Consider the following 25,494-nt stretch of genomic DNA (forward strand, 5'->3'; position numbering starts at 1 on the left):
TTATGATTTTTACTAGAGTTATTTCGCACCCACGAAGATAGTCACCGAAGGCAGCAAGCCGGTGGACTCATCCAGCCGTCGTGATTGCGTGCGATCGCCTACAGAAACAGATGGAGCGCAGGAAGTGTGTTGTGCTTGCGAGAGCGTCGGAAGAAATGTCTGAAGCCGTCGACTTCTTGATTTTTTGTTCCATGCGTCCAGTGCGCGTCGCAAACGGGAAGTCCATCACATATACGTGCATTCTGAGCAGGACACATGTTCACTGCGTGGCGAAATAAGTAGTGTCCGATCGACGCCCCCAGCATACGCAATCGGTGTCTGTTATGTGTGTGCGGTTCGTTGCCGCGATGTGGTGAACGCCATTCCTTCGCAACTTTCAGAAGTAATGATAGATCAGTAGTGATAGGTTTTTATCGCCTTGTTATCGCTGCCATTCCGCGTGTGCTATACTGCGTGTGAGCCGTTTTGCCAGCTGCGATGCGCTGGGGTCACCGCGACGGTCGAGCTGTGTTCTTGCTCATATAAAGTGCGTTTGCACGCTACAAATCGTGATATATACAGTGGAGGGAAACTCCCCCGGTTTCGCTGGCAGAGGTAATTGGCGCCATCTCTGTATTGGGCGAACCCGAAAATCTGCTTCCCTTGCATGGCCTCGCAGATCGTCGCGTGCACGAGCGCCGATCCAGGTGGCCGAGCCCTTTCCCCCAACTCCTCTCCAATCTCCCTCGCTCGTTACTCCCTCTCAACTCCCTCACCTTGGACCGTCTCCGCGCGCACGCCGTACGGCCCCGCCGACCCGGGGCCAGCTCAGCCCGCTGCATGACGTTTCATGTTTCGTTATCTACTGTTATAGCGAAGCTTGCGCTGTTGTGCGTTGACCGACGTGGATAGTTTCGTCAGTTTCATGGTCCTCGGTAGCTGTGTGCTTGTTCTCCGCGATGTTTCACCCGTTTCACGACTCGTACAGTCGAGCGCGATTTGAAGGTTATCGCGCGAGCGTCGACCGGGAACGCGAACAGCGCCATGGCCCAGAATTCTCTGCCGAGGCGAGGGAGGTATCAGGCCTGCTCCCCTCACTCTTTTTGCTGTTCCTTCAGCAACTGTCACTCCCTGCTGGGCTATCAGTTTCTTTCTTTTTCTTTTTTTTTGATTCTGCGAACCGGCAGTGATCGCAGTGCGCACGACGTATTCTTCGGTATTATCTGAAATTGGACGTTACGAAGCTGTATCTAGCCTATGTAACGTCATTGCTGCTGAGCCAGGAAGAATGGGTGACCAAGAACATTAGCTTAAGCCCGCGAAGATACGAGGTAACCAAGTCCACACTTTATCGCAACAAATGGAAAGCATAGAATAGAGAGAAAGGGCGGTGAGTTTGTCGAGGGGTGATGGTTGTTGTATGTAACAGCGAACGAGGGAGAGAAGAGTGCGAAATCATGATTTTTCCTGTCCCGAAACCGGCCGCCAGGTGCCTGGAGTGCTGGGCTGGTTGACACTCGCGCGATAACCTTCAAGTCGCGCTCGAGTGTACCTCTCGTGCATCATGCAGTGGTGCACAAATACCTCAAAAACAAGCCCTGCAATGTTGTTCCGGGTGCCTAAACACAACAGGTGAGCGCTCAGACCTAAGGACGAACGCGATGTTCGTGTGCTCAGAAGTAAACTGAGCATAAGTGTTGTTGATTGTGTTTTCTTATGTAGTACCCCGATAGAGAAGCCCTATCACACCGGCCTTTTCTCCTTCGTACATCTATAGTTTATTTCAAAAGTTGTTACTGTACCTTTCAAGATTCCTCTGTCTGTGGGAGGAAATTAGGGAATATCATAATTGCATCCGTCAAGACGTTCAGCGCTGTCGTGAAATGTGGACGCGCCTGAGAGCACTAATGTTATGAATGCAAATTTCTGGCAGCCTTGATTTTCATAATGTGGACTTTAGTGTGAAGCGCAACAGTTGTGATATGGATTTTAAGATTACGTCAAATAGCCTTACATTTGGGGGACGCAAGCGTCTTGCATAAACTAGAACCTAAACTGCCTGGGTTTTTCTGGTATCCGAGCATGCAAGCTGTTTGTGCAGGCACCAGTGACATGGCAGAAGGCCTAATTGTGGCCTGCTGGTAGGCTATATGGTAGACTATATGTGCTCCTATGTCTACGTAAAAACAAAATTGTCCCCTTAGTACTCTCGCTTTCATGAGAAAACGTACTAGGATTGAGTTTATGGTCTTGGTTCTCTCACCATTGCGTCACATGTTGAGAGCATTGAAGTAGCTCACATAAATGTTGTCATTTGTGCGTATTTGTGCACAAGTGACTTACGGTGCTGTTTTGCAAGAAAATATTTTCACAGCAATTATAAGCAGCTGAGCTACACCAAAACATAGTTTTTAAATTTTCCAGCACGTGCTATATGCAGCAGGGTTGAGACATTAAACCACTGATCGCAGCAAGCGCCATGGTCTGTCACAGAACTTCCGCAACTTTGCGGAACACATTGAAAGCATTCACACTTTCACTCTCTCATGTGGCACTAGACATCATTATTAAATGCAGTACTTTGCATAACCGTACAGCAACCAAGAGCCTCTGCAAATTGCCTTTCTGGTAATGTGCTAGCTGAGCTTTGAAAACCAGATTGTTAATTATTTAATCGCAGGCTTCTGTGTCCGTCTCTGACACAAGCCCTGGATGCTCTACCGGAATATGTTCGGAAACCTTCATCACCATAGACACAAATTACTTCCCGGTGTCTATAGAGCTTGTGCACATTGCAGTGGTAAACTTGCTGTACCTCCCGCTTTTCAGGCAAACTAACTGGGTGGTTGGTGTCTATCACTTATTTTTAGTAATTAGTTATTTATCTAAATTATAACGTTCAGCCATGAGTATTTTCATTCTATTTTAGTACTGTTGCAATCTTCTCTTTGTATATCCAGCTTCCTGGCCACTCTCTCGCTGCGGGTACGTGCCAAAAGTTGGGAGCATAATTATCATCGCATTTATTGTTTGTATTCGAAACGTCATATGATTTTTTTGCAAAGAATACTTTCCGAGTTCAATTCAGTTCTTTTTGCACGGGTATCTGGTGACTATCGGGTCAAGTCCCCTGATATCTGCTCGCGGATTTTTTTTTTCTTTTCGAATAAAGGACCCGTAAACATAAATTACTTCTGTCTGTCGCAAGCAGAAGTATGAGCATTCATTTCACCATACGTAATCGTTGATTTACGTAAAAAAACAGCTATCCAGTCTAATTCTTATGGCCAGAAGCTAACTGCTACGCAGAAGGCGTGCGATATCTGAACTGTTCGCGCACCGCGATAAGCGTGCGTTGGAAACGACGCTGCACGTGGCACTAGCTAACACTCCCGGATCTAACCTTCTACACGTACACAAACGCCCACGAAAAGGTGACCGGAGAACAGCAACACCCCGGCAAATCAATGGATGGGCGCAGCGTGTGTTTTGCGGAGCGCGCGTGTTCGGTTCCCACCTGCCTGTAGGTCGTTCTTTCTCGAACGCTTTCATTTCCTCTTCTTAATTTTATTATTTCTAGTTTTCACTTAAACACAACCGTTAATTTCCCCTTCTGCTTGCTCTGATTTATTGTATGTTTGCTTTACACGAATGGTTGTTTCTAACAAAAAAATCGACCGCATCTCTCAACCCTTACACTTATCGCTTATGTACGCATATTCCCTCACATGCGGCGTACGCGTTACGGAGTACTGATGTACACAAAAGAAAAATATTTAGAATAAATACGATGCAATTTCTTATAAGCTGCAGCTAACATTCTGAAGCAGGAAACGCCGCAAAATACGTTGGAGTGCAAACACCCCGGGTAAATTGTTTACATAGAAATATATTGCTATATACGTAGAAGACAAATACAGGCAACAGTATTTAAATGAGAGCAAGAAAAAGAAAATGCTTTAAGTGTAGAACACAAAGTAGTATTTGATATCTTCCTAATATATAGCTAGTGATGATGACGGTTCAATCAGCCGTAGTAGTAAAGGGTGGTGATTTACGACATGTGGGACTTGTCAGTGCCATATGCACGGATGGTGTCAATGTTATGGTTTTAATTGCACTACAGCATCTGGCTGACTGAATCAAAGGCAAGCTCGCTTCCGAGAATTTACCGTACGTAGTTAATTACCGCGAAAGAGGAGAGTGCATGCGCCTCCGCGTAGAACGTTGAAACGCTTCCACGTACTCCGAAAGCGTTTACGCTTGCCTATGAAATGTACCGCTATCCTTCCTCTTCTGTCTTTTCTTTTACTTTCACTCTTTCTGTTTCTTTTTGAAATGGCAATCAGCGCCCAGGAGGAGGAGCAGGAGAAACATTTATTAAAAAAGAAAGAAGGGTGAATCAGCGCCCAGTACTCCTTCACCCAACGCAACGTCATTACTATCCATCTTTTCTTAAGATTATTATGGTCACCCATAGGTATCGCCATCGCAAGCTGAGCGCTCAGCTCAGCATGTATAGCACGGTGGCGAGTTAAGTAAACTGTCAAGAGGCGTTATGGTTCAATTGGCGAAACGCTCAGACGGCAGAGCACCGCAGCGGGAGGACGCAGAGCTTCGGCAACAGAGGCACAAGGCTTCGAGGCACTCGTAGTCATCGTATTTCTCGAAGCAGTGCCTGCTGCTCGTTCTTCTCCAGTACAATTGCCTCCCCGGAGAAGAGGAGCCGTCTCGGCGACCTAATGTCAAGATGGCACAGGTGGATCAAAGCGCGGCTTGAGCCGCTGAACGTGCACGATTTCGCGCCCTCGGCGGCGCCTAATGGAAGGCAACTAAAGGGATTCTACCAAATAGTTAAGAGGAGACGTTAGACTGACGACACGGTAGGGACCCTGGTACTTGGAAACAAGCTTCGGTGAAGCTCCAGGGCAACCCAAAGCCAGACTAATGAGTCAGGGCCATAGGGGGCCGGAGAGGAGGGAATATCCCCAAGGTGCTTCTGTCGTTGCTGCTCTTCCGAAGTAAACGAGCGGCCGAGCTTTCGGCACTCTTCCGCGGTGCAGCAGCTTTGGACAGGGTAGTAGCCTCCGTTGTGTCAGGGCGATACAGAAGGATGGTGTCCATCATGCAGGAAGGCTCGCGTCCGTAAAGAAGAAAGAACAGAAAAAATCCTGTTGTGGTCTGTGTGGCGGTATTATAAGTATACGTAACGAAGGGTAGAATTCGGTCATCGACAAGAGTGCGGTTAAAGCGCTCAGTCATCCCATTAGTTTGCGGGCGGTATGCAATAGTAGTACGATGAATTACGTTGCATTCCTTGAGCACGGTTTCTATAGCATCAGACAGAAAGACGTTTTCGCGTAGCGCGTGAGATGGTCTATCGCCACAATCACCCAATGGTTGCCATCTGAAGTACTCGGAAGGGGCCCATAAAGATCAACTCCGACCCGGTCAAAGGCCCGTCCTGCACAAGGCAATTGTAGTAGCGGAGCAGCTAAGGTATGAGGGCTGTACTTGCAGCGTTGGCAAGCGAGGCAGGAGCGGACATATTGGCGGACGAATCGGTACATCCTGCGCCAGTAATAACAAATTCGCAGGCACGCATATGTTTTTAGTACTCCTGCATGTGCGCATTGCGGGTCATCGTGAACCGCTGCACATATGTCCGAACGTAGATGCCGAGGAACCACGAGTAACCATTTGCGCCCATCACGAACAGCGAAGTGGTGTGCTTGGCGACGCAATGCAGGGCCAGTAGAAGGTGCTGATGGGTCTGACAAAAAAGCCAGCATAGCAACAATCCATGGATCCTTCTGCAGCTCAGAAGGCATATCCGTGGCGGTGAGGGAAGACTCGCATATTTGTAATGTCTGATAATTGGGCTGGCCCGACACTGGGGAGGGAGACAAGGCATCCGTGTCCGAATGTTCACGGCCAGAGCGGTACCGTACTCGAACATCATACTCTTGGAGGCGAAGCGCTCATCGAGCGAGGCTACCTGAAGGATCTTTCGATGACGACAGCCAGCAGAGTGCTTGGTGTTCCGTGATGACGTCGAACGGGCGGCCGTAAAAGTAAAGACGAAACTTGGTTATGGCCCGAATGATAGCCAGCCAATTTTTTCTGGAACGCAATAGATTGCTTCCGCTTTCGTGAGTGCGCGGCTAGCGAAGGCAACAACATATTTATCGAAGCCAGTCTTTCGTCGTGCAAGAACAGCGCCATTGCCGACGTCACTGGCATCCGTGTGTATTTCGCTCGGTGCACTTGGATAACAATGTCGGAGTATGGGGGGCGAGGTTGGAAGACGACGCAATGTCGTGAATGCGGCATCGCAAGCTGGCGGCCAGGCCAGGAGGTCGTGGTTACCCGCGAGAAGCTGCGTCAAAGGCGCTATTATGGTGGCGAAGTTGCTGATGAAACGACGAAAATTGAAACATAATCCGATGAAGCTGCGGAGTTCTTTTGTGGTGCTTGGTCGTGGAAATTCGGCAATGGCTGGAAGTTTGGTTCGATCTGGGAGCACACCATCTTTCGAAACAACGTGGCCAAGGATGCCTAGCTGCCGGGCGGCAAAGTGACATTTCTTTAGGTTGAGCTAGAGTCCAGCATCGCCAAGGCAAGTGAGCATGCGTTTGAGTCGGAACAGGTGAGAAGAAACGTCCGGGGAAAAGATGATAATGTCATCGAGACAACAAAGACATGTCTGCCATTTGAGGCCCCAGAAGATGTTATCCATCATTCATTCAAACGTTGCAGGCGCATTACAGAGGCCAAAGGGCATCACGGTAAGTTCATATAAGCTGTCAGATGTAACAAATGCCGATTTCGGGCGGTCTGCGTCAGCCACTGGGACCTGCTAATGACCAGATTGTAAGTCTAAGGACGAAAAGAATTCAGCGCCTCGGAGGCAGTCCAGTGCGTCGTCGATACGGGGAAGAGGATAGACATCTTTCCGGGTTATCTTGTTTAGTCGTCGATAGTCCACACAAAAACGAATAGTCCCATCTTTATTTTTGACCAGCACTATCGGAGAAGCCTAGGGACTGTGATGGCTGTTTCACGCCGCGTCGGAGCATGTCTCCTACGTGCTCATCGATGACATGGCGCTCCGTCGCGGACACACGGTATAGACGTTGGCGTAGGGGCGCGTGTCTGCCGGTGTCGGTGCGATTAACGACTGTTGAGGTACGTCCTAAACTTTGTTTTTGGAGGTCGAAAGGAGTTCTAAATTGATTAGGGAAGTCGACAATCTGCGTGCGCTGACTCGGAGTGAGGTTGGGATCAATAGACGGAGCAAACGTTTGGTCGCATGCAGGCGCAGGCGCAGAGACCGGCAGAGCCATGGCGTCAACGTGAAGAGGAGTCGAGTCGTCAGGCACATCGCAGACAGAGCTCCTGTCAAATTCATCAGCAATACCAAGGCACTCGCTATGATGTGAGCTTGATGAAAACGAAAACGGATCCGAAACGTAAAGTGCGCTGTCCGCCCGTCCGTCCGTCCGTCCGTCCGTCGGTCGGTCGGTCGGTCGGTCGGTCGGTCGGTCGGTCGGTCGGTCGGTCGGTCGGTCGGTCGGTCGGTCGGTCGGTCGGTCGGTCGGTCGGTCGGTCGGTCGGTCGGTCGGTCGGTCGGTCGGTCCGTCCGTCCGTCCGTCCGTCCGTCCGTCCGTCCGTCCGTCCGTCCGTCCGTCCGTCCGTCCGTCCGTCCGTCCGTCCGTCCGTCCGTCCGTCCGTCCGTCCGTCCGTCCGTCCGTCCGTCCGTCCGTCCGTCCGTCCGTCCGTCCGTCCGTCCGTCCGTCCGTCCGTCCGTCCGTCCGTCCGTCCGTCCGTCTGTCTGTCTGTCTGTCTGTCTGTCTGTCTGTCTGTCTGTCTGTCTGTCTGTCTGTCTGTCTGTCTGTCTGTCTGTCTGTCTGTCTGTCTGTCTGTCTGTCTGTCTGTCTGTCTGTCTGTCTGTCTGTCTGTCTGTCTGTCTGTCTGTCTGTCTGTCTGTCTGTCTGTCTGTCTGTCTGTCTGTCTGTCTGTCTGTCTGTCTGTCTGTCTGTCTGTCTGTCTGTCTGTCTGTCTGTCTGTCTGTCTGTCTGTCTGTCTGTCTGTCTGTCTGTCTGTCTGTCTGTCTGTCTGTCTGTCTGTCTGTCTGTCTGTCTGTCTGTCTGTCTGTCTGTCTGTCTGTCTGTCTGTCTGTCTGTCTGTCTGTCTGTCTGTCTGTCTGTCTGTCTGTCTGTCTGTCTGTCTGTCTGTCTGTCTGTCTGTCTGTCTGTCTGTCTGTCTGTCTGTCTGTCTGTCTGTCTGTCTGTCTGTCTGTCTGTCTGTCTGTCTGTCTGTCTGTCTGTCTGTCTGTCTGTCTGTCTGTCTGTCTGTCTGTCTGTCTGTCTGTCTGTCTGTCTGTCTGTCTGTCTGTCTGTCTGTCTGTCTGTCTGTCTGTCTGTCTGTCTGTCTGTCTGTCTGTCTGTCTGTCTGTCTGTCTGTCTGTCTGTCTGTCTGTCTGTCTGTCTGTCTGTCTGTCTGTCTGTCTGTCTGTCTGTCTGTCTGTCTGTCTGTCTGTCTGTCTGTCTGTCTGTCTGTCTGTCTGTCTGTCTGTCTGTCTGTCTGTCTGTCTGTCTGTCTGTCTGTCTGTCTGTCTGTCTGTCTGTCTGTCTGTCTGTCTGTCTGTCTGTCTGTCTGTCTGTCTGTCTGTCTGTCTGTCTGTCTGTCTGTCTGTCTGTCTGTCTGTCTGTCTGTCTGTCTGTCTGTCTGTCTGTCTGTCTGTCTGTCTGTCTGTCTGTCTGTCTGTCTGTCTGTCTGTCTGTCTGTCTGTCTGTCTGTCTGTCTGTCTGTCTGTCTGTCTGTCTGTCTGTCTGTCTGTCTGTCTGTCTGTCTGTCTGTCTGTCTGTCTGTCTGTCTGTCTTGTCATGGCGTCGTGGTCGTTTCTTTATCTGGATACATATCTGCATGTGCATGACATCGCATGACATACTATCAAGGTCGTTTCTTTAGGAGGTCATATACCAGGATCTGCACGGAGTGACATGAGATGCGCTGTTTTAACTGGATATATCAAAATAAGCATGTCATGACATGCATGCATTATATGAAATGAATGACATATTATGCACGTCATGACATGAATGGCGCAAATGACATTACAGGCACGCCATGACATGACATACATATCGTTACCTGTGTGTCATGATGAGGCATCAATGACATGCATGGCATGACATCTATCCGTCCATCCATCCGGTTCGTCTCTCCGTGCAATCGCGGACCACGTCCACAGCAGGATTGTGAACATAACGATCTGTATTAAATGACATGCTCCGAAAATACACCCATCCATGCACGAAATACATTCATCTATTCCCAACCACTGCATTTTGAAACAAACAGCGCATACAACACGAAGGTCAACACTGTACGTATGGATATCTCTCAGCAACGGGCTCCACTTTGTGTTACTGACGCTCTATGAATTCTATTGTAAACAACCAGAACTCATGTAAAAATTTTGAATTCGGAGTAGCAGAATTGAGACATTGAGCTTTCAGACGAACGACAAATGAGTGTGCTACAGTGTACCATCAACGGGAGACCCACATTTCTATAAAAGTTTGGCGCACTTTAGCGAAATTCGTTAAATTGTAAATACATACATCTATACTTATACATGCCACAATTTTGGTATATGATACAGGATAACTAGGATAAAGAGCGACACTACGCGGTGGAATAATGAACTGCCGCTAAGAATTCCAGGAAAACCCGATGGCTACCACGCTGGCGTTCGCGCGCAGCCTACACGTCGCTGCGAGTCTTGTTTTATTGCAAGATCGGTCATCAAGCAGTCAGAGACCACCCATCGTTCGGCTCCCATATGTTACAAGAATTTATTTGCGACACTGGCATTTCTGTCGCTCGCATTTGTGTAACTGCCACCAGTACTGGTAAGATCAGTGATTTAGCTGGCAACATCACTGACAGTACCGTTGCCAATATCAGTATTGTCACTGGCAATATCCATCGTAGTTTCGCTGGTGCTAGGCGCCACTGCAGAATGTCTTTCAATGTTGGTGACTGGAAAACAAAAGAGAAATCGTCCGTTATAGAAAGCTATAACATTACGAACGAAGAAAGCATCGGTTCGCATAATGTATTTAATTCATTGTACATGGACGTGGCCTTTTTTTGTGTGTCAAAAGAATATGCACTATTGCCAACGTCAGCGGTATAATATTCAAGGTTATTGTGGTTCACAAATTCGGCAGGATTGTGTAAACGAGACAGTTCAAGCAACAGCTCATAGTACGATACAAGGTTGCATAGCAACTGATACTATAATAATTAAAGCACTTCACCAACCTTTAAACACAGTAAAATATGGCACATTACGCCGGAGGCGAAGCACCAAAAGCTATGGAAACGTTGAGCTTTGCGCTCCACTTTTTCACGGATGTGGCTCCACTACTGGGACACGATGCAACTGGTGCACCGGAGGAAAGGCTGCCCCAGCAGTTACCAGTCGTGCCACAACGCTGCTGCACCGATGAGCGCCGCAAGGGGCCGCTGCTGCCGTCGCTCCTCAAAGGCAAGCAAGATGGAATTCATCGCCGTTTGTCGTCGGCCAGTGAAAGAATAATTAAAATTGAGCTTGACGTTTCCTTTCTGTTAGCCGCGGACCAGCCTATGCACCGTGGTGTGGAATGCATACTGCAAGTACTCAGCAGGAACGTTAGTGTGTGTTTCGTACGCGTTGGAACCCAGTTTTTTTTCTATGATTTCAACATCTCTCGAAATACAAACATACAACATTTCAATAAACATTAAAATTATTTTACATGTTATTTCCCAGTTTTTTTTTCGACAGTGGTCTTGTTCTGCGAACAGAGTGTAGTTTAAAGACAATCTAGCGCACACAAAAGCAAAATATATTTTGTTATGAGCGACAGCAAAAGAATTGTGGCGAAATCACAGGATGGTGAGCGAACAAGAAAGTAATATTGTTCATAAACATTTACAGAGAGAAAGCGCAGAGTGTCTGCCGTAGGCGAAGCAGGCGGTATTGCAGGTGTGTAACTGGGTTTATTGCCCGGCGCATACCGACGCAAGCTCCAATCAGGACTCAGCATTATAGAGCGCAGACCACGGCATCTCGAGCACTTTCTCGCACATGTAGAATACGTGTGGTCTGGTTGCAATACGTGCTATCAGGCAATGCTTCATCCACCTGTATCACTGGATATATTCTAAGTCTAAACGTAAAGCGCGCCAGTCGACGATCCCGAAGCGGATAGTGTCGATCCTGTCTACATGCGATCTCTTTTGTAAAGGGGAAACACCAGCCGGTGGTAATGAATGCGCGTAGGCTCGGACTCGATGTCTCTTCGATTTATAAGCGAAATGTAACCGTAGAAGTACTGAACCGCGTCTCCGACCGCATATCCGGCAGAAACATTCGTGTTCTGGCGTAAGGTGAACTCTTGGAACGGATACTCGTAACAACCTGCAGGAGTGGAGGCCTGCTCCCTAAAAGACACTGGTTCGGATTAGACAAACAGCAGCTGGCACCAATTTGGGCTGTGCATTGTAATTGCGTGCGGGAACCTGACCCCTAACACTCAATTCGCGCACATTACTATGTTTACTCGCTGTCTGACTGAACTGCATGCTAGCCACCCTCACTCAGCGCACCTCTCAGTACATCGAGACAGGTATAAGCAAACGTCGCCCAAACAAGCTGGCTGTTAGGGCGTGTTAGGATGTGTGGTAGCAGGGGGAGTGTTTCCACAGGCAACCAGAAATTTGTCCGAACGTTTACCTGTAGTGATTGACTTGTGCCTTCCATTCGCAGGAAGCTTTTTTTTCGGATTCTGCACGAATCGTATCTGCCTGCCTGTGGGCAGCAGTATTGCGCTATCTGGACGTGCCGAAAGTTCACCTACCGTATTGCGACGTAAACTGCTGACCGTTTACAAGCACTATTTTCTCTGCGAAGCACAAGCGTCAAAAAATGCGGAAACAATAACTATTGGCCGCCGCAAGGGTACAGCACATCACGAACGTTTCTGGCCACTTGGAGTGGGCAGCGACCACTCTCAGAAACACTGAATGTTGAAATCATCCGGTAAATTTATTCATTTACAGGTACTGCCAGCCTTGTACGTGCCGACAAAATTCTACGTACCGGCGTTGCCCTCTGCGCGAAGACAGTACCAAGGGTACAATGGTGCTTCGAGAGGGACGATGCGTTTTTGTGGAGAGCTTGCACTTGATGCAGCCACACCTTTAGGTTTCCCCTCAATCGACAGCTAGCCGACAGTTCCAATACCTTTGCGGCGTACAACGTGTACAATTTGCGGGTAACCTTCGTGTAACTTCTTTATGCATGACCACCACGCAATGCAGTTTTCCCGGTATGACCCCTCCTTTTCTCAGTAGGATGCATCCCTTATCTAGCGTTATTTCACTGCACATGGTGAAATAACTTGCAAGCCTGTCATCAACTACAGACGTTAGAGATCCGGCACTTGTAAACTGCTGCTTGTAAGAGAACATCGTCATGTCCCATGGCGCGCGCCATCTCTTTATTCGATACGGTCAGGAAGTCCAGTGGTAAAGAATGCAGTCTATACTTTCTCTGTAATTTATTCTTTGACACATAGCAGCGACAACCGGAATCAACAATCTGCTTTTATGTGATAACTGTATATCTTAAATACTTGGTCGTAAATACACGCTGTCAGCGTCACTGCCCAGTGCTGTAAACGCGCACCTGCAACTGAAGGAATCCCAGTTGTCGGTCCCAAAATTTGCTCATAGGAGTACAACCCATGTTCGGAGTGATCTTTTGCCTACAAATGTCGCAATGAAGCGATTCGATCAGAAAAATCACCGCAAACACCTCCTCCTTTTTATCTGGTTCCCTGTATTTTCTATCATCTTCAACAATGTGCGCAAGGACAAGCGAGACGTTAGGCTGCGAAGTAAGAAAGAACGGAGAGGCAGGTACTCACAAACGCATAGCGAATGCAGAGACGTGTTGCAGTCCACTTCAGACAGCGCAGCTGCGACGCCGTCGTCGCCGTAAAGGGCTGCAGTGCACAAGGAGCTGTTGACACTGACGAAAAAAAAAAAAGAGAATGAATTTTCGCGATTCACTTCTCCAGAAGTCCAAGTGGCTACACATAGAAAATTTGTTGCAATTTCCACATTAACGCATTAAATTTTTGCATAGAAGTGTTATGTGAATGTGGTGGTATAAAGCACCTGGACGAAAAGTAGGGAAATAATTCGAAAAACACGCACTGGAAATACATGTGCCTTAAGAATACTGGTCGAAAGTAAAATCATTGGCGGAGGTATCAGAGAAATTGTTTGCGAGAACAGATTTATTCCAAGTGTATTGGGCGCTCCGTGGAACACATCGCAATTGATTTCTACATCAGAGAAACCATTTGCAACTACTAATGCCATACCCTCCCTGAACCACGCGGGATTCGACGCAACTGCTGAGGAAAAATTCAAGGCAAGATCCGCATGCGCCCGAAAGTGAAGCAATTGCCACATTTTCGCGTCAATCGAATACTATGTGATGAGCTCCAAATTCCTGAACTATGCCGAAGTAGGGCCGATTAAGCTACACTATTTATCTCGCACCGCTTATAAAGTGCCCTACTGTACTTTATTGTGGAATTGAAGCGGATCAGTGCTGTAAATCTAAGGTATGGTGATTCTCCGATTCGACAAGATAATTCACTAGAGCCTACGGAAGTGAATCTGCAGCGCTTTGAAATAAGTGGCAGTCATTTTTTATCAGGGACTGCGGGAAGTGGCGAAACAGAGTACCATGAATGGGTTCATCCTGCTCCTCTGGTATGGAAGCTGACGTAACAAGTAACAAAAAAAAGCTGGCTTATAGCAGGCTCACGTTGAACACGGGTTTTTGCGGCTACTCCCCTAGTGCGGTATGCCTCATTTCGGATGATATTCCACCATTACGCTGATATCTACGTCACATAGTACCTCATGATTCAGTCGCCTGCCCGAACGGTGCTTATAGGGACCATGAACGACTTTTATAAAAGTGGAGAAATGCATTCAAAGTGAAAAAAATTGGAGGACGCTTAAGCTTCGCCTTCAAGAGTGGAACGCGATAGCGTTCCCGTCAACCCGCCAAGGGGTGTAAGACAATGCGCTACGGCACAGCGATCACTTACGAGGCGCCCCGCATCGGACTTTGCACCCACCAATCACGCGGTGAGCGTCGAGCAACGCAGCATTCGGCGCGGCAACGAAACGTGCGCCTGAGCAAGCGGAACGAACCAATCAACTCGGTGTCTCGGAGGGGGAAACGATCTACGCGAGCAAAACGTCGTGATCGGCACGGACAGCCGGGCCGTGACACGCCTTGCACCGGTCCCCGCACAGCCCCAATGCGCTCAGACGTGGCGACGGCGATAAGCGAGCGAGTGGCGCGTCAGCTGTCGGCGCAGCGCCGTACATTGCGAGGCGGGGGTCTTCTGTGTATGCCTCAAGATCGCTCTGCGTGTACGGCAAGCGCAGAAGAAATGTAGCGGAAACGTACTTCGCTACGCGTTTAACTGTGACTTCTGTAATTTACATGCTCATAAGTACCGATATACACCGCAGTATAACTCTACGAAACGTTTCTAAGGCAACACAGCATTCACTATAGGCGCTTTTCTCTCACTTTGAACCATTGAACTCATGGCTCAGTGGTAGCGTCTCCATCTCACACTCCGGAGACCCTAGTTCGACTCCCACCCAGCCCATCTTGCAAGCTGTTTTTATTTATGGATTGCCTCCTGGGATTTTTCGCTCACGGCCAACGCCGCCGACGACACCGGCTTTTATGCGACACGAGCTCCTTAACGCTGTCGCGTTAGTATGCTCTTTCAGAAATACTTTGCCGCAAAAAGTCAAGCACGGCCACCGCTATCCTCCCGTTCCTCCTTCAATACCTTGCACTGCGAAGACTACGGCGCAGTGGGGCGTGCCCACAACGCTCCGCCTTCTTAATGTCACCGTGGTGCGCAATTCAAATGTCATTTGGAATGTAAACGTAGGCACCATGAATTACGCCTTTGGTGCCTAATCATCATCTTCATTCTGGTTACGCCCACTGCAGGGCAAATGCCTCTCCCATACTTCTCCAACTACCCGGTCATGTACTAATTCTGGCCATGTTGTCCCTGCAAACTTCTTAATCTCATCCATCCAACTAACTTTCTGCCGCCCCCTGCTACGCACGCTTCCCTTCCCTTGGAATCCAGTCCGTAACCCTTAATGACCATAGGTTGTCTTCCCTCCTCATTACATGCCCATGCCCATTTCTTTTTCTTGATTTCAACAAAAGAGTCATCAACTCGCGTTTGTTCCTTCACCCAATCTGCTCGTTTCCTATCCCTTAACGTTTCACCTATCATTCTTCTTTCCATAGCTCGTTGTGTCGTGCTCAACTTAGGTAAAACCCTTTTCTTAAGCCTCCAGGTTTCTGCCCCATAGGTGAGTACTGGTAAGACACAGCTGTTATACATTTTTCTCTTGAGGCATAATGGCAAGCTGCTGTGCATGATCTGAGAATGCCTGCCAAACGCACCCCAGCCCGTTCTTATTCTTCTGATTATTTCAGTCTCATGATCCGCATTCGCGGCCACTACCTGTCCTAAGTAGATGTATCCCCTTACCACTTCCAAAGCCTCGCTACCTATCGTAAACAGCTGTTCTCTTCAGAGACTGTTAAACATTACTTAAGTTTTCTGCAGATAAATTTTTAGACCAGCCCTTCTGCTTTGCCTCTCCGGGTCGTTGAGCATGCATCGCAATTGGTCCCCTGAGTTAATAAGCAAGGCAATATCATCAGCGAATCGCAAGTTACTAAGGTATTCTCTATTAACTCTTATCCCAAATTCTTCCCTATCCAGATTTCTGAATACCTCCTGTAAACACGCTGTGAATAGCATTGGAGAGATCGTATCTCCCTGCCTTACGCCGTTCTTTCTTGGTATTTTGTTGCTTTCTTTATGAAGGACTACGGTGGCTGTGGAGCCGCTATAGATATCTTTCAGTATTTTTACATACGGCTGGTCTACACGCTGATTCAGTAAAGCCTCCATGAATACTGGAGGTTCCATTGAATCAAACGCTTTCTCGTAATCAATGAAAGCTATCTGTAAGGGTTCGTCATGTTCCGCACATTTCTCTATCACCTGATTGGTAGTGCGAAATTATTGCGCAGCCTTTACGGAATCCTGCCTGGTCCTTTGGTTGACGGAAGTCTAAGGTGGTCCTGATTCTATTTGCAATTACTTTGGTAAATACTTTGTAGGCAACGGACAGTAAGCTTATCGGTCTACAATTTTTCAAGTCTTTGGCGTCCCCTTACTTATGGAATAGGATTATTTTAGCGTTCTTCCAAGATTCCGGAACCTTCGAAGTCATGAGGCATTGCGTATACAGGGTGGCCAGTATTTCCAGAACAATCTGCCCACCATCCTTCAGTAAATCTGCTGTTACCTGATCCTCCCCAGCTGCATTCCGGACAGGCCGCCATTGGAATCAGAACCAGGCAACGTTTAACGCTAGAACGTCATCTAGTGAGGCGAGTCTAGCAGTGCTATTGGAGGAATTAGAGGGCAGTAAATGGTATATAATAAGGCTCAGTGAAGTTAGGAGGACGAAAGAAGCATATACAGTGCTAAAAAGCGGGCACGTCCTGTGCTACCGGGGTTTAGCGGAGAGACGAGAACTGGAATTCGGATTCCGGATTAATAAGGATATAGCTGGTAACATACAGGAATTCTATAGCATTAACGAGAGGGTGGCAGATCTTGTGAAACTTAAGAAGAGGTACAAATTGAAGGTCGTACAAGTATACGCCCCTACATCCAGTCATGATGACCAGGAAGTCGAAAGCTTCTATGAAGACGTGGAATCGGCGATGGGTAAAGTCAAAACAAAATACACCGTACTGATGGGCGACTTCAATGCTAGGGTAGGCAAGAAGCAGGGTGGAGGCAAGTCAATGCGGGAATATGGCATAGGCTCTAGGAATAGCAGGGGAGAGTTATTAGTAGAGTTTGCAGAACAGAATAATATGCGGATAATGATTACCTTCTTCCGCAAGCGGGATAGCCGAAAGTGGAAGTGGAGGAGCCCGAATGGCGAGACTAGAAATGAAATAGACCTTATACTCTGCGCTAACCCTGGCATCATACAATATGTGGACTGTCAGGATTGGGGGCTCAATCCCATCGTCCGTGGTCCTTTGCCAAGATTGGAGTACGGCATGAATTCGGAGGTAGCTGGCCCATGCCATCGTCCAACTTATTTACGCTGAGATCGTTGATGAAGTGAAGAACTGTTTCTCATCGAGAACGAGGAAAAGGGTTTATTTACAGAAATTAAATCAGTCTAACATGACTGCTTGAGAAAAAGAGTATTAGTCCAACAGGACTGCATGAGAGAAGTGACTCAGTCTAACATGACTGCTCAAGAGAAGTGTGTCCAGCATGCGCACAACCACAGTTTTTATACACTCGATCCGCCGGTCCTACGACGCGGCGACTGTTCGTTTACTCATCACCAACGCGCCGCTGCTCTGCAGAACAGTTTACGTACACAAAGGCAACCGCGCTCTGATGCCCGACGACGGCGTTGGCGGGTGCCGTTCCGGGAACTATCGTTGCCGATCGAGGGTCGCTGGTTGTTCCGTGCCACTCCGAACCGTGAGAAGCACAAAAATACGTCGTTCCCGCGGCAGCTTGGCCAGGCGTGTCAAATCAGCTCCGCGTTGGGGAACTCTGGAATCATTGTCCACACACCGAACTCGTCCCGTCACAATGTCGATGGGGCTGGAGGAAGGAAGCGGGTTTTCAGCACAAAGGCCGCTTCTTCGAACGCCTCCTAGCTGCAGTGACGGAGAGGGAGCGGAATGCGCGTCTTGCACCCCTTGTCGTAATCGGGTGGCAAGGTGGCAATCTTGCTTAGTGGCTCGTCATTTTTAACAGCGCCTCCATGGCCCGAAAAATCTCGACTGTCTAGCGCTGACAACCGCCAGGCAGGTAGAGAACGGCTGCTGGTCAGGGGGGGATTGATGTCTTGGCTCGCAGCGACCACTTGTGCATTGATGTCACCGCCCCAAAACATGCAACAAGGACAGGCAACTGCAAAATGAACCCCACAACACGGCTCTGCGCCGAGATGACGTGCATTGCCTCTCACTTTAGACTCGCTAGGCTTCAAAAAAAAACAACAACAACATAAGTGCAGAAACAAAAAAAATGCTACATTTCACTGTGCCAATTTCTGAAGCAAATTCCTGCTGACACATTCAGCAATCATGGAGGGAATCCTGCCAAATGAGAGGGGATCTTCTTCGCTTAATAAAATTAACACTAGTAACCCTAAAATTTAGGCGGGACCCCCAAACGCAGAATTCAAATTAGCCTGCTCAAACCATCCGCATTGCTATGCAACTTTCCCTTCTTATATCTAACGGAGAAGTTGTACTCTTGGAGAGTGAGGCTCCATCGGAGCAAGCGGCCGTTTTTGTGTGACATTTGATTGAGCCACGTCAGAGGACAGTGGTCGGTCTCGAAGATGAACTTCGCTCCGTACAAGTAACACGACAACTTCTGGGCGGCCCAAACCAAACAAGCGCATTCCTTCTCTGAAGCGCTGTAGGCTTCCTCTCTTACATTTAGTTTACGGCTGGCGTAGAGGATAGGATGCTCCTCGTTATCGTCGCCGACCTGACTAAGTACCACGCCCATACCTCTGTCGCTTGCGTCGCATTGAACTATGAATTCCTTTGTGTAGTCTGGCGCGCGAAGCACAGGGCGAGAAACCAATAGCGTTTTCAAACTTTGGAAAGCGTTCTCTTTGTCCTTATCCCAGTGTACGTTACTCGGTGCTCCCTTTCGGAGGGCGTCTGTTAATGAACTTGCCAATTGCGAGTAACTCGGAATGTACCGTTGATAGTACCCCACAAGTACCAAAAATGAACGAAGGTCCGTTTTCGTGCCCGGCTGAGAAAATTCTACAATCGTAGCTATCTTCAGCTCAGCCGGCCGTCTCATGTCCTGACCGACAACATGGCCCAGATAAGTAACCTGCGAACAACCAAACCTACACTTTTCCGCTTTCATCGTTAAGCCGGCTTCAAACGTACGAAGCCTCGCATTCTTGTCGTAATAGACTTTGGCGTTCTTTTGAGCTATTGCCATGTTCTTTCCGACTAGTTCTTGGGTTGCGCTTAGCAGTTCCAGTAAAGTTAGCACGTATTCAACCACGGTTGGACTCTCCCCTCTTTCCTCCCACATCTCTCTTAACATTCTCAGTGGAGACCGGAGTGTCCTCCCATACACTAGTTCTGCTGGTGAGAACCCTGTCGCCTCATGTGGAACCGTTCGCAAAGCAAACAAAGTTGCCGGCAGACAGTTCTCCCAGTCCTCCTTGTGCTCGTAACAGAGCGCACGCAAAACTCGCTTAAGCACCGAATGCCACCTCTCTACACTGTTTGACTGAGGGTGATAGACAGAACTGTGTATTAACTTTACCCCGCACTTTTGCAAGAATGTGGAAGTCAGTGCGCTCGTGAATACTGACCCTTGATCTGCCTGAATTTCGGCTGGAAACCCAACTCGTGCAAACACTGTCAAAAGCGCGTCTACTACTTCGGTGGAGCTGAGCTCTTTCAAAGGGATTGCTTCTGGAAACTTGGTAGCCGGACACAGCATGGTAAACAAGTACCTGTAGCCTGATTTTGTTTTTGGAAGAGGCCCTACCGTGTCTATTACAAGTCGTCTGAAAGGCTCTGTTATTAAGGGCACTACCTTCAGTGGAGCTTTCCATGTCTCTCCTGGTTTACCAGAACGCTGGCAGGCGTCGCATGATCTTACAAAGTTTTCTACCTCTTTGAAACAGCCAGGCCAGTAGTATTCCATAAGCAATCTTTCCTTTGATTTGCTTATGCCTAGGTGGCCGGACCACCAATTTCCATGACAAAGACTCAAAAGGTCCTGCCTAAACTTAGTAGGTATGACTAACTGATCTAAAATCCTACCCTTTCGATCTCTGTAATGCCGATACAACAATCCTCCTCTCTCATGTATCGTTACGTTGCGCCTAGCAATGCCTTCTTTAGCTGTGTCATGTAATTTTGCTAAGCTCTCATCATTCTTTTGCTCAGCTGCCAGTGACTCTCTATCCACGCGTAAGAGTTGATCAAAGTTCTTTGAGGCCGGTGATAATAACGACCCTGTCTCGCTTGTGAGCGCGTCTGCTTGCTCTTCCTGCAGGCTAGAACTCTGACACTCTAGTGCTACGCTCTCATTGAGCTGGTCCGCTGGCAGGCTCTCCTCAACTGTTCTTTTGTCCCTCGGGCCTAGCTCGGATTCGGGTATTGAAGTTATCCCCTTTTCTGCTTCCGCTGGAGGAGCTTGAGCATTTTCAGCCGAAAGCGCCGCGATCTTACGAGCTTGGCCTCGGGTCAATGCCTGTACTATGCCCTCTCCCAGTTTGAGCCCTCTGTCACGCAGTAACTTATTCGAACGATTCGAAAAGATGTAGGGATACTGCCGTGACAAAAATTTGGAAACTGCAGCCTCAGTCTCTAGCTCCCCGAATGGTCCACTGATTTTGACTTTGGCCATGGGCAGACACACGCTGTGTTCTTCTACAACCTGTTTTATCCATGCTACTTCTCCGGTGAAGTCATCTACCATCACGTAAGACGGATGGACAATGTCCAGCGTGGCGGCACTGTCTCTTAGCACTCGGCATGGTTTTCCATTAACTTGCAGGTCGTGGAGATATGGACTTAAAAGTTCCATATTCTCATCTTTTTCCTCCACGTAGGAAAAAACTACGCTAGACTTCTCGCAGTTTACAGCTATATGTCCCAGTTTGTGGCATTTGTAACAGCGAATTGGTCTAACAGATTTGAATTTTCTTTTCTGTTCTTTTTGTGCGGTTTCTCCGTTAAGTTTCTCCTCGCTCTTTTCTGTGGGCTTTTCCGCCATGTCTACAGGCTCGGATCGTCTAGTTTGCGCACCCTTTTTGAACGGAAATGGTTTCCGCGGTCCATTTCGACCGTCCCAGTTTCCCTCCTCGGCGTTCAACTTTCTACGGGTTGCGTACTCTTCGGCTAATTCAGCCGCCCTTTACACAGTGTTTACATTACCTCTGTCTTGCACCCACAGTTTCACAGCTTGGGGGATGGTTTTGTAAAACTGCTCTAGACACATGCATTCAATGATCATGTCTCTGCTGTCGTACGCTTCCGCGCTTTTAAGCCACTCGACTAGGTTGGCCTTTCAGCTATATGCAAACTCCGGATAGCCCTCGCTATCTTTCTTTCCTGTGCTCCTAAACCTTTGCCGAAAAGCTTCGGCTGAAAGGCGGTATTTCTTCAGGAGACTAGCCTTAACTTTTGCATAATCATATGCATCCTGCGCACTCAATCTGGCGATTACTTCCGCCGCCTCACACGGCAACATAGACAGCAACCGCTGTGGCCATGTACTCGGGCCGAAGTTCATCTTTTCGCAAGTCCTTTCAAAATTGCATAGGAACAAGCCTATGTCGGTCCCGACCTCAAATGGCTTTAATAGCCTGTCCATGCGGTACGATTCTGCCTCACTTGATCGACCCAGAGCGCCTTCACTTCCTTGAGGCAACTCCAAACGTTTGCTTTCAAGTTCAAGTTGCATTTTCCTTAACTGAAACTCGCGATCTTTATCGCGTTCCTCTCTCTCTCGTTTTTCTCTGTCCCGTTCTTCTCTTTCTTTTTCCCGTTTCTCTCTCTTTTTGAGAAGTTCCAATCCCATTTCAATATCTTCCTCACTGGCCTGATTGGAAATTAGCTCCAATAATTCCGATTTGAGCATTTCCTTGCGTACATCTAGGCCCAGTTCCTCACCAACAATCAACAACTCGTCTCTCAGCAGTTTCCTTAACTCCATGACTGCTGCTTTACTGCCTTGATTCTGCTCTCTAAATCTAGCTAGGAAAACACAACCTAGCTAACACACAACAATCTAGCTTCCCTGCTGTTCTAAACAGAACAACCCCAAAATGAAGCCTAGAGAGTTAAAGCAAAAACCAAGCACTCACCGCAGATACAGCACCATGTCGCAAAGTCCATCCCACCGCTGCCACCAGTTGTCAGGATTGGGGGCTCAATCCCATCGTCCGTGGTCCTTTGCCAAGATTGGAGTACGGCATGAATTCGGAGGTAGCTGGCCCATGCCGTCGTCCAACTTATTTACGCTGAGATCGTTGAGGAAGTGAAGAACTGTTTCTCATCGAGAACGAGGAAAAGGGTTTATTTACAGAAATTAAATCAGTCTAACATGACTGCTTGAGAAAAAGAGTATTAGTCCAACAGGACTGCATGAGAGAAGTGACTCAGTCTAACATGACTGCTCAAGAGAAATGTGTCCAGCATGCGCACAACCACAGTTTTTATACACTCGATCCGCCGGTCCTACGACGCGGCGACTGTTCGTTTACTCATCACCAACGCGCCGCTGTTCTGCAGAACAGTTTACGTACACAAAGGCAACCGCGCTCTGATGCCCGACGACGGCGTTGGCGGGTGCCGTTCCGGGAACTATCGTTGCCGATCGAGGGTCGCTCGGTGTTCCGTGCCACTCCGAACCGTGAGAAGCACAAAAATACGTCGTTCCCGCGGCAGCTTGGCCAGGCGTGTCAAATCAGCTCCGCGTTGGGGAACTCTGGAATCATTGTCCACACACCGAACTCGTCCCGTCACAATGTCGATGGGGCTGGAGGAAGGAAGCGGGTTTTCAGCACAAAGGCCGCTTCTTCGAACGCCTCCTAGCTGCAGTGACGGAGAGGGAGCGGAATGCGCGTCTTGCACCCCTTGTCGTAATCGGGTGGCAAGGTGGCAATCTTGCTTAGCGGCTCGTCATTCTTAACAGGACGTGCTCGGCAAGGTGCGCAGCAGTGACCATAGGATGGTAAGAACTCGAATTAGCCTACACTTGAGGAGGAATTAAAAGAAACTGGTACATAAGAAGCCAATCAATTAGTTATCGGTAAGAGGGAATATAGAGGAATTCCGGATCAAGCTACAGAGCAGGTATTCGGCCTTAACTCAGGAAGAGGACCTTAATGTTGAAAATATGAACGACAATCTTATGGGCATCATTAAGAAATGTGCAACAGAAGTCGGTGGTAACTGCGTTAGACCGGATGCCAATAAGCTATCGCAGGAGACGAAAGATGTAATCAAGAAACGCCAATCTATGAAAGCCTCTAACCCTACAGCTAGAATAAAACTGACATAACTTTCCAAATTAATCAATAAGCATAAGACAGCTGGCATAAGGAAGTATAATATGGTGAGAATTGAACATGCTCTCAGGAACTGAGGAAGCCTAAAAGCAGTGAAGAAGAAACTAGGAATAGGCAAGAATCAGATGTATGCGTTAAGAGACAAAGCCGGCAACATCATTACTAATATGGATGAGATCGTTCAAGTGGCTGAGGAGTCACATAGAGATTTATACAGTACCAGTGGCACCCACGACGATAATGGAAGAGAGAATAGTCTAGAGGAATTTGAAATCCCACAAGTAACGCTGGAAGAAGTAAAGGGAGCCTTGGGAGCTTTGGTGCCTACGACGCGCTAAACATAAGCCAAACGCGGTTGTCCTCAGCGAGCTGCATTGCCCTTAGCCAGTGGACCCGTGGCGGCACCCCGCGGCGGCCGCGGTATCTACGCCATGTAGCCGATTGCAGCTTCATGTCAGTTATAGGCCAATAGAAGCCACATAAGGGAATGACGCAATAAAGTGTCCGATGGCGAAACAAGGCTTCGAAAAGAGAGTGAGGACCGGGCCTTCTGTTGAAAAGAGAGCGTTTGAGCGAAAGGTGAACTCGCGATCCCCTTACGAGCTCCAGGCCCCGGGTACGACCGCAAAACTTGGCTGAGGTGTTAGCAGCGTATGCTACCTGCAGAATGTGCTATTTCACCAAGCCTGATGGGTAGTTCAGGGCCCCTATAACATAAGATGGAAGTACGTCAAAGGTTGCATTCGCCGCTAGTGCTTCATGAAAAGAGAGAAGCTTGAATTTCTAAATATGGTGAAATTATTCCAGAGGATCTCTAAAACACAACACAGCTTCTCAGGAAGATGGACACTTGAAGGCACCAAGTCTGGCAAGGCATCTCGCTGTAAGCGACATTTCGACAATAACGAAATCACGTCGCTTCGTAGAAGGGTTTGTTCCAGCGACGTCCCTTGCTGGGCCACTGATGATCGCTTCGAATAAATGCGTTATCTCTTTGCAACGGCTAAACATTTAGCATCGCTTTCAGTTTGTGAAAATGGTTGTGCTCAAGGCCGATCCTATGATCGACGCTCATAGAAAAGTGCACGACGTTCCTCCACTGCGCAACGCACTAACGCCCTACGGCAGGGATCGTCGATTCTCCGACATGGCGCAGAGAAGGCTTCGGAATTAGATCGTCAACGCTGGTTTGTTAAAAGAAGATACACCATAGTGCGACAGCCACGGCGCTTACATTCAAGTTCTCAGCGCAAGGACGATCGAGTGTCTGCGTGTGCTGCGCTAGGGCTAACCGGGTAGCGGTCAACCAAGCACGAGAACAAGAAGTCGTGAGAGCAAAGTCTCCACGTGACAAACTCATTGCGACCTGTGAGCATCTACCCTTGTGATCAAGCGCTCGGAGTAAGAGATATCGCGTGGATAGGGCGCCTGGGAGGCCGTATCTCGGAAGGCCGATACAAGCGCGTCCTGGTGGCGTGTCCTTGCGCGGTGTCTCGATGCCGGAATGGAGAAGTACGCTTTGCTCGGGAAATTAGCTTCGGCACGCTAGCTGTGTCCGCCATGTTGCGACTTGAGCGGCAGTTCCCAAAGATCAAGCAAAGCCCAACGCGTGAGCTGGGGCATCACCCACCTTCGTCCACACAAGCAGCCTCCTTGTAACATCCTTAAGATTCATTGCAGATATACAACAGAGCGTTGCGCGGATGCGTATTAAGATTGCACTAAATACATATACAGTAACAAAAGTTTAACTCACGGCAACCATTCAACTAACCTCACTGAAAACATCCGTGAGAGACCATGAGTCACGTGGTATGGAATGTCGTGATGATGCAGTAGAATATAGTGCAGTCCTAATTTCATGGATGTTGTTGCATCCGTGGCGTTAAAGTAATCACAAAATGAAAAGAAGCGAAAGGCAACGTTCCGCAGCTTGGGCATTCGAATCACCAAACCCCCTTTATTCCTGCAAATTATTCAACGCGTTCTCCGGCATTGCTGAAAATCCACACCAATGGTGGTGACGTCTAGATTATTTGATAATATTGGCAGGACGCCGTAATTGCTCAAGAAAGTGTAAGAAAATGGCCAGGAGGATAGTGTACTTATTTGACGTCTCGACAGCTGCGCGCGCTTTCGTCATAGACGACCTTGCACATTCCCGTCTATTAAAGCGGCGTTTCTATACTGCGTATTGTT

General features: G+C 48.5%; 1 protein-coding gene across 3 annotated transcripts in view; it reads right to left on the reverse strand.

The window, feature by feature from the left end:
• Window positions 1-9,817: 9,817 nt before the first annotated feature.
• The window catches only part of LOC135921304 (uncharacterized), a 208,343-nt gene continuing 192,666 nt past the window's right edge, over window positions 9,818-25,494 (reverse strand). For all 3 annotated transcript variants that reach the window (XM_065455629.1, XM_065455627.1, XM_065455626.1), the window contains 2 exons: window positions 12,966-13,069; window positions 9,818-10,029 (listed from right to left, as the gene is read on the reverse strand). In XM_065455629.1, the coding sequence (XP_065311701.1) occupies window positions 9,914-10,029; window positions 12,966-13,069 (220 nt within the window). In that variant the 3' untranslated portion in view covers window positions 9,818-9,913. The remainder of the gene's footprint in view (window positions 10,030-12,965; window positions 13,070-25,494) is intronic.

Source organism: Dermacentor albipictus, chromosome 1, assembly GCF_038994185.2.
Source record: "Dermacentor albipictus isolate Rhodes 1998 colony chromosome 1, USDA_Dalb.pri_finalv2, whole genome shotgun sequence".
Classification (NCBI taxonomy): domain Eukaryota; kingdom Metazoa; phylum Arthropoda; class Arachnida; order Ixodida; family Ixodidae; genus Dermacentor; species Dermacentor albipictus.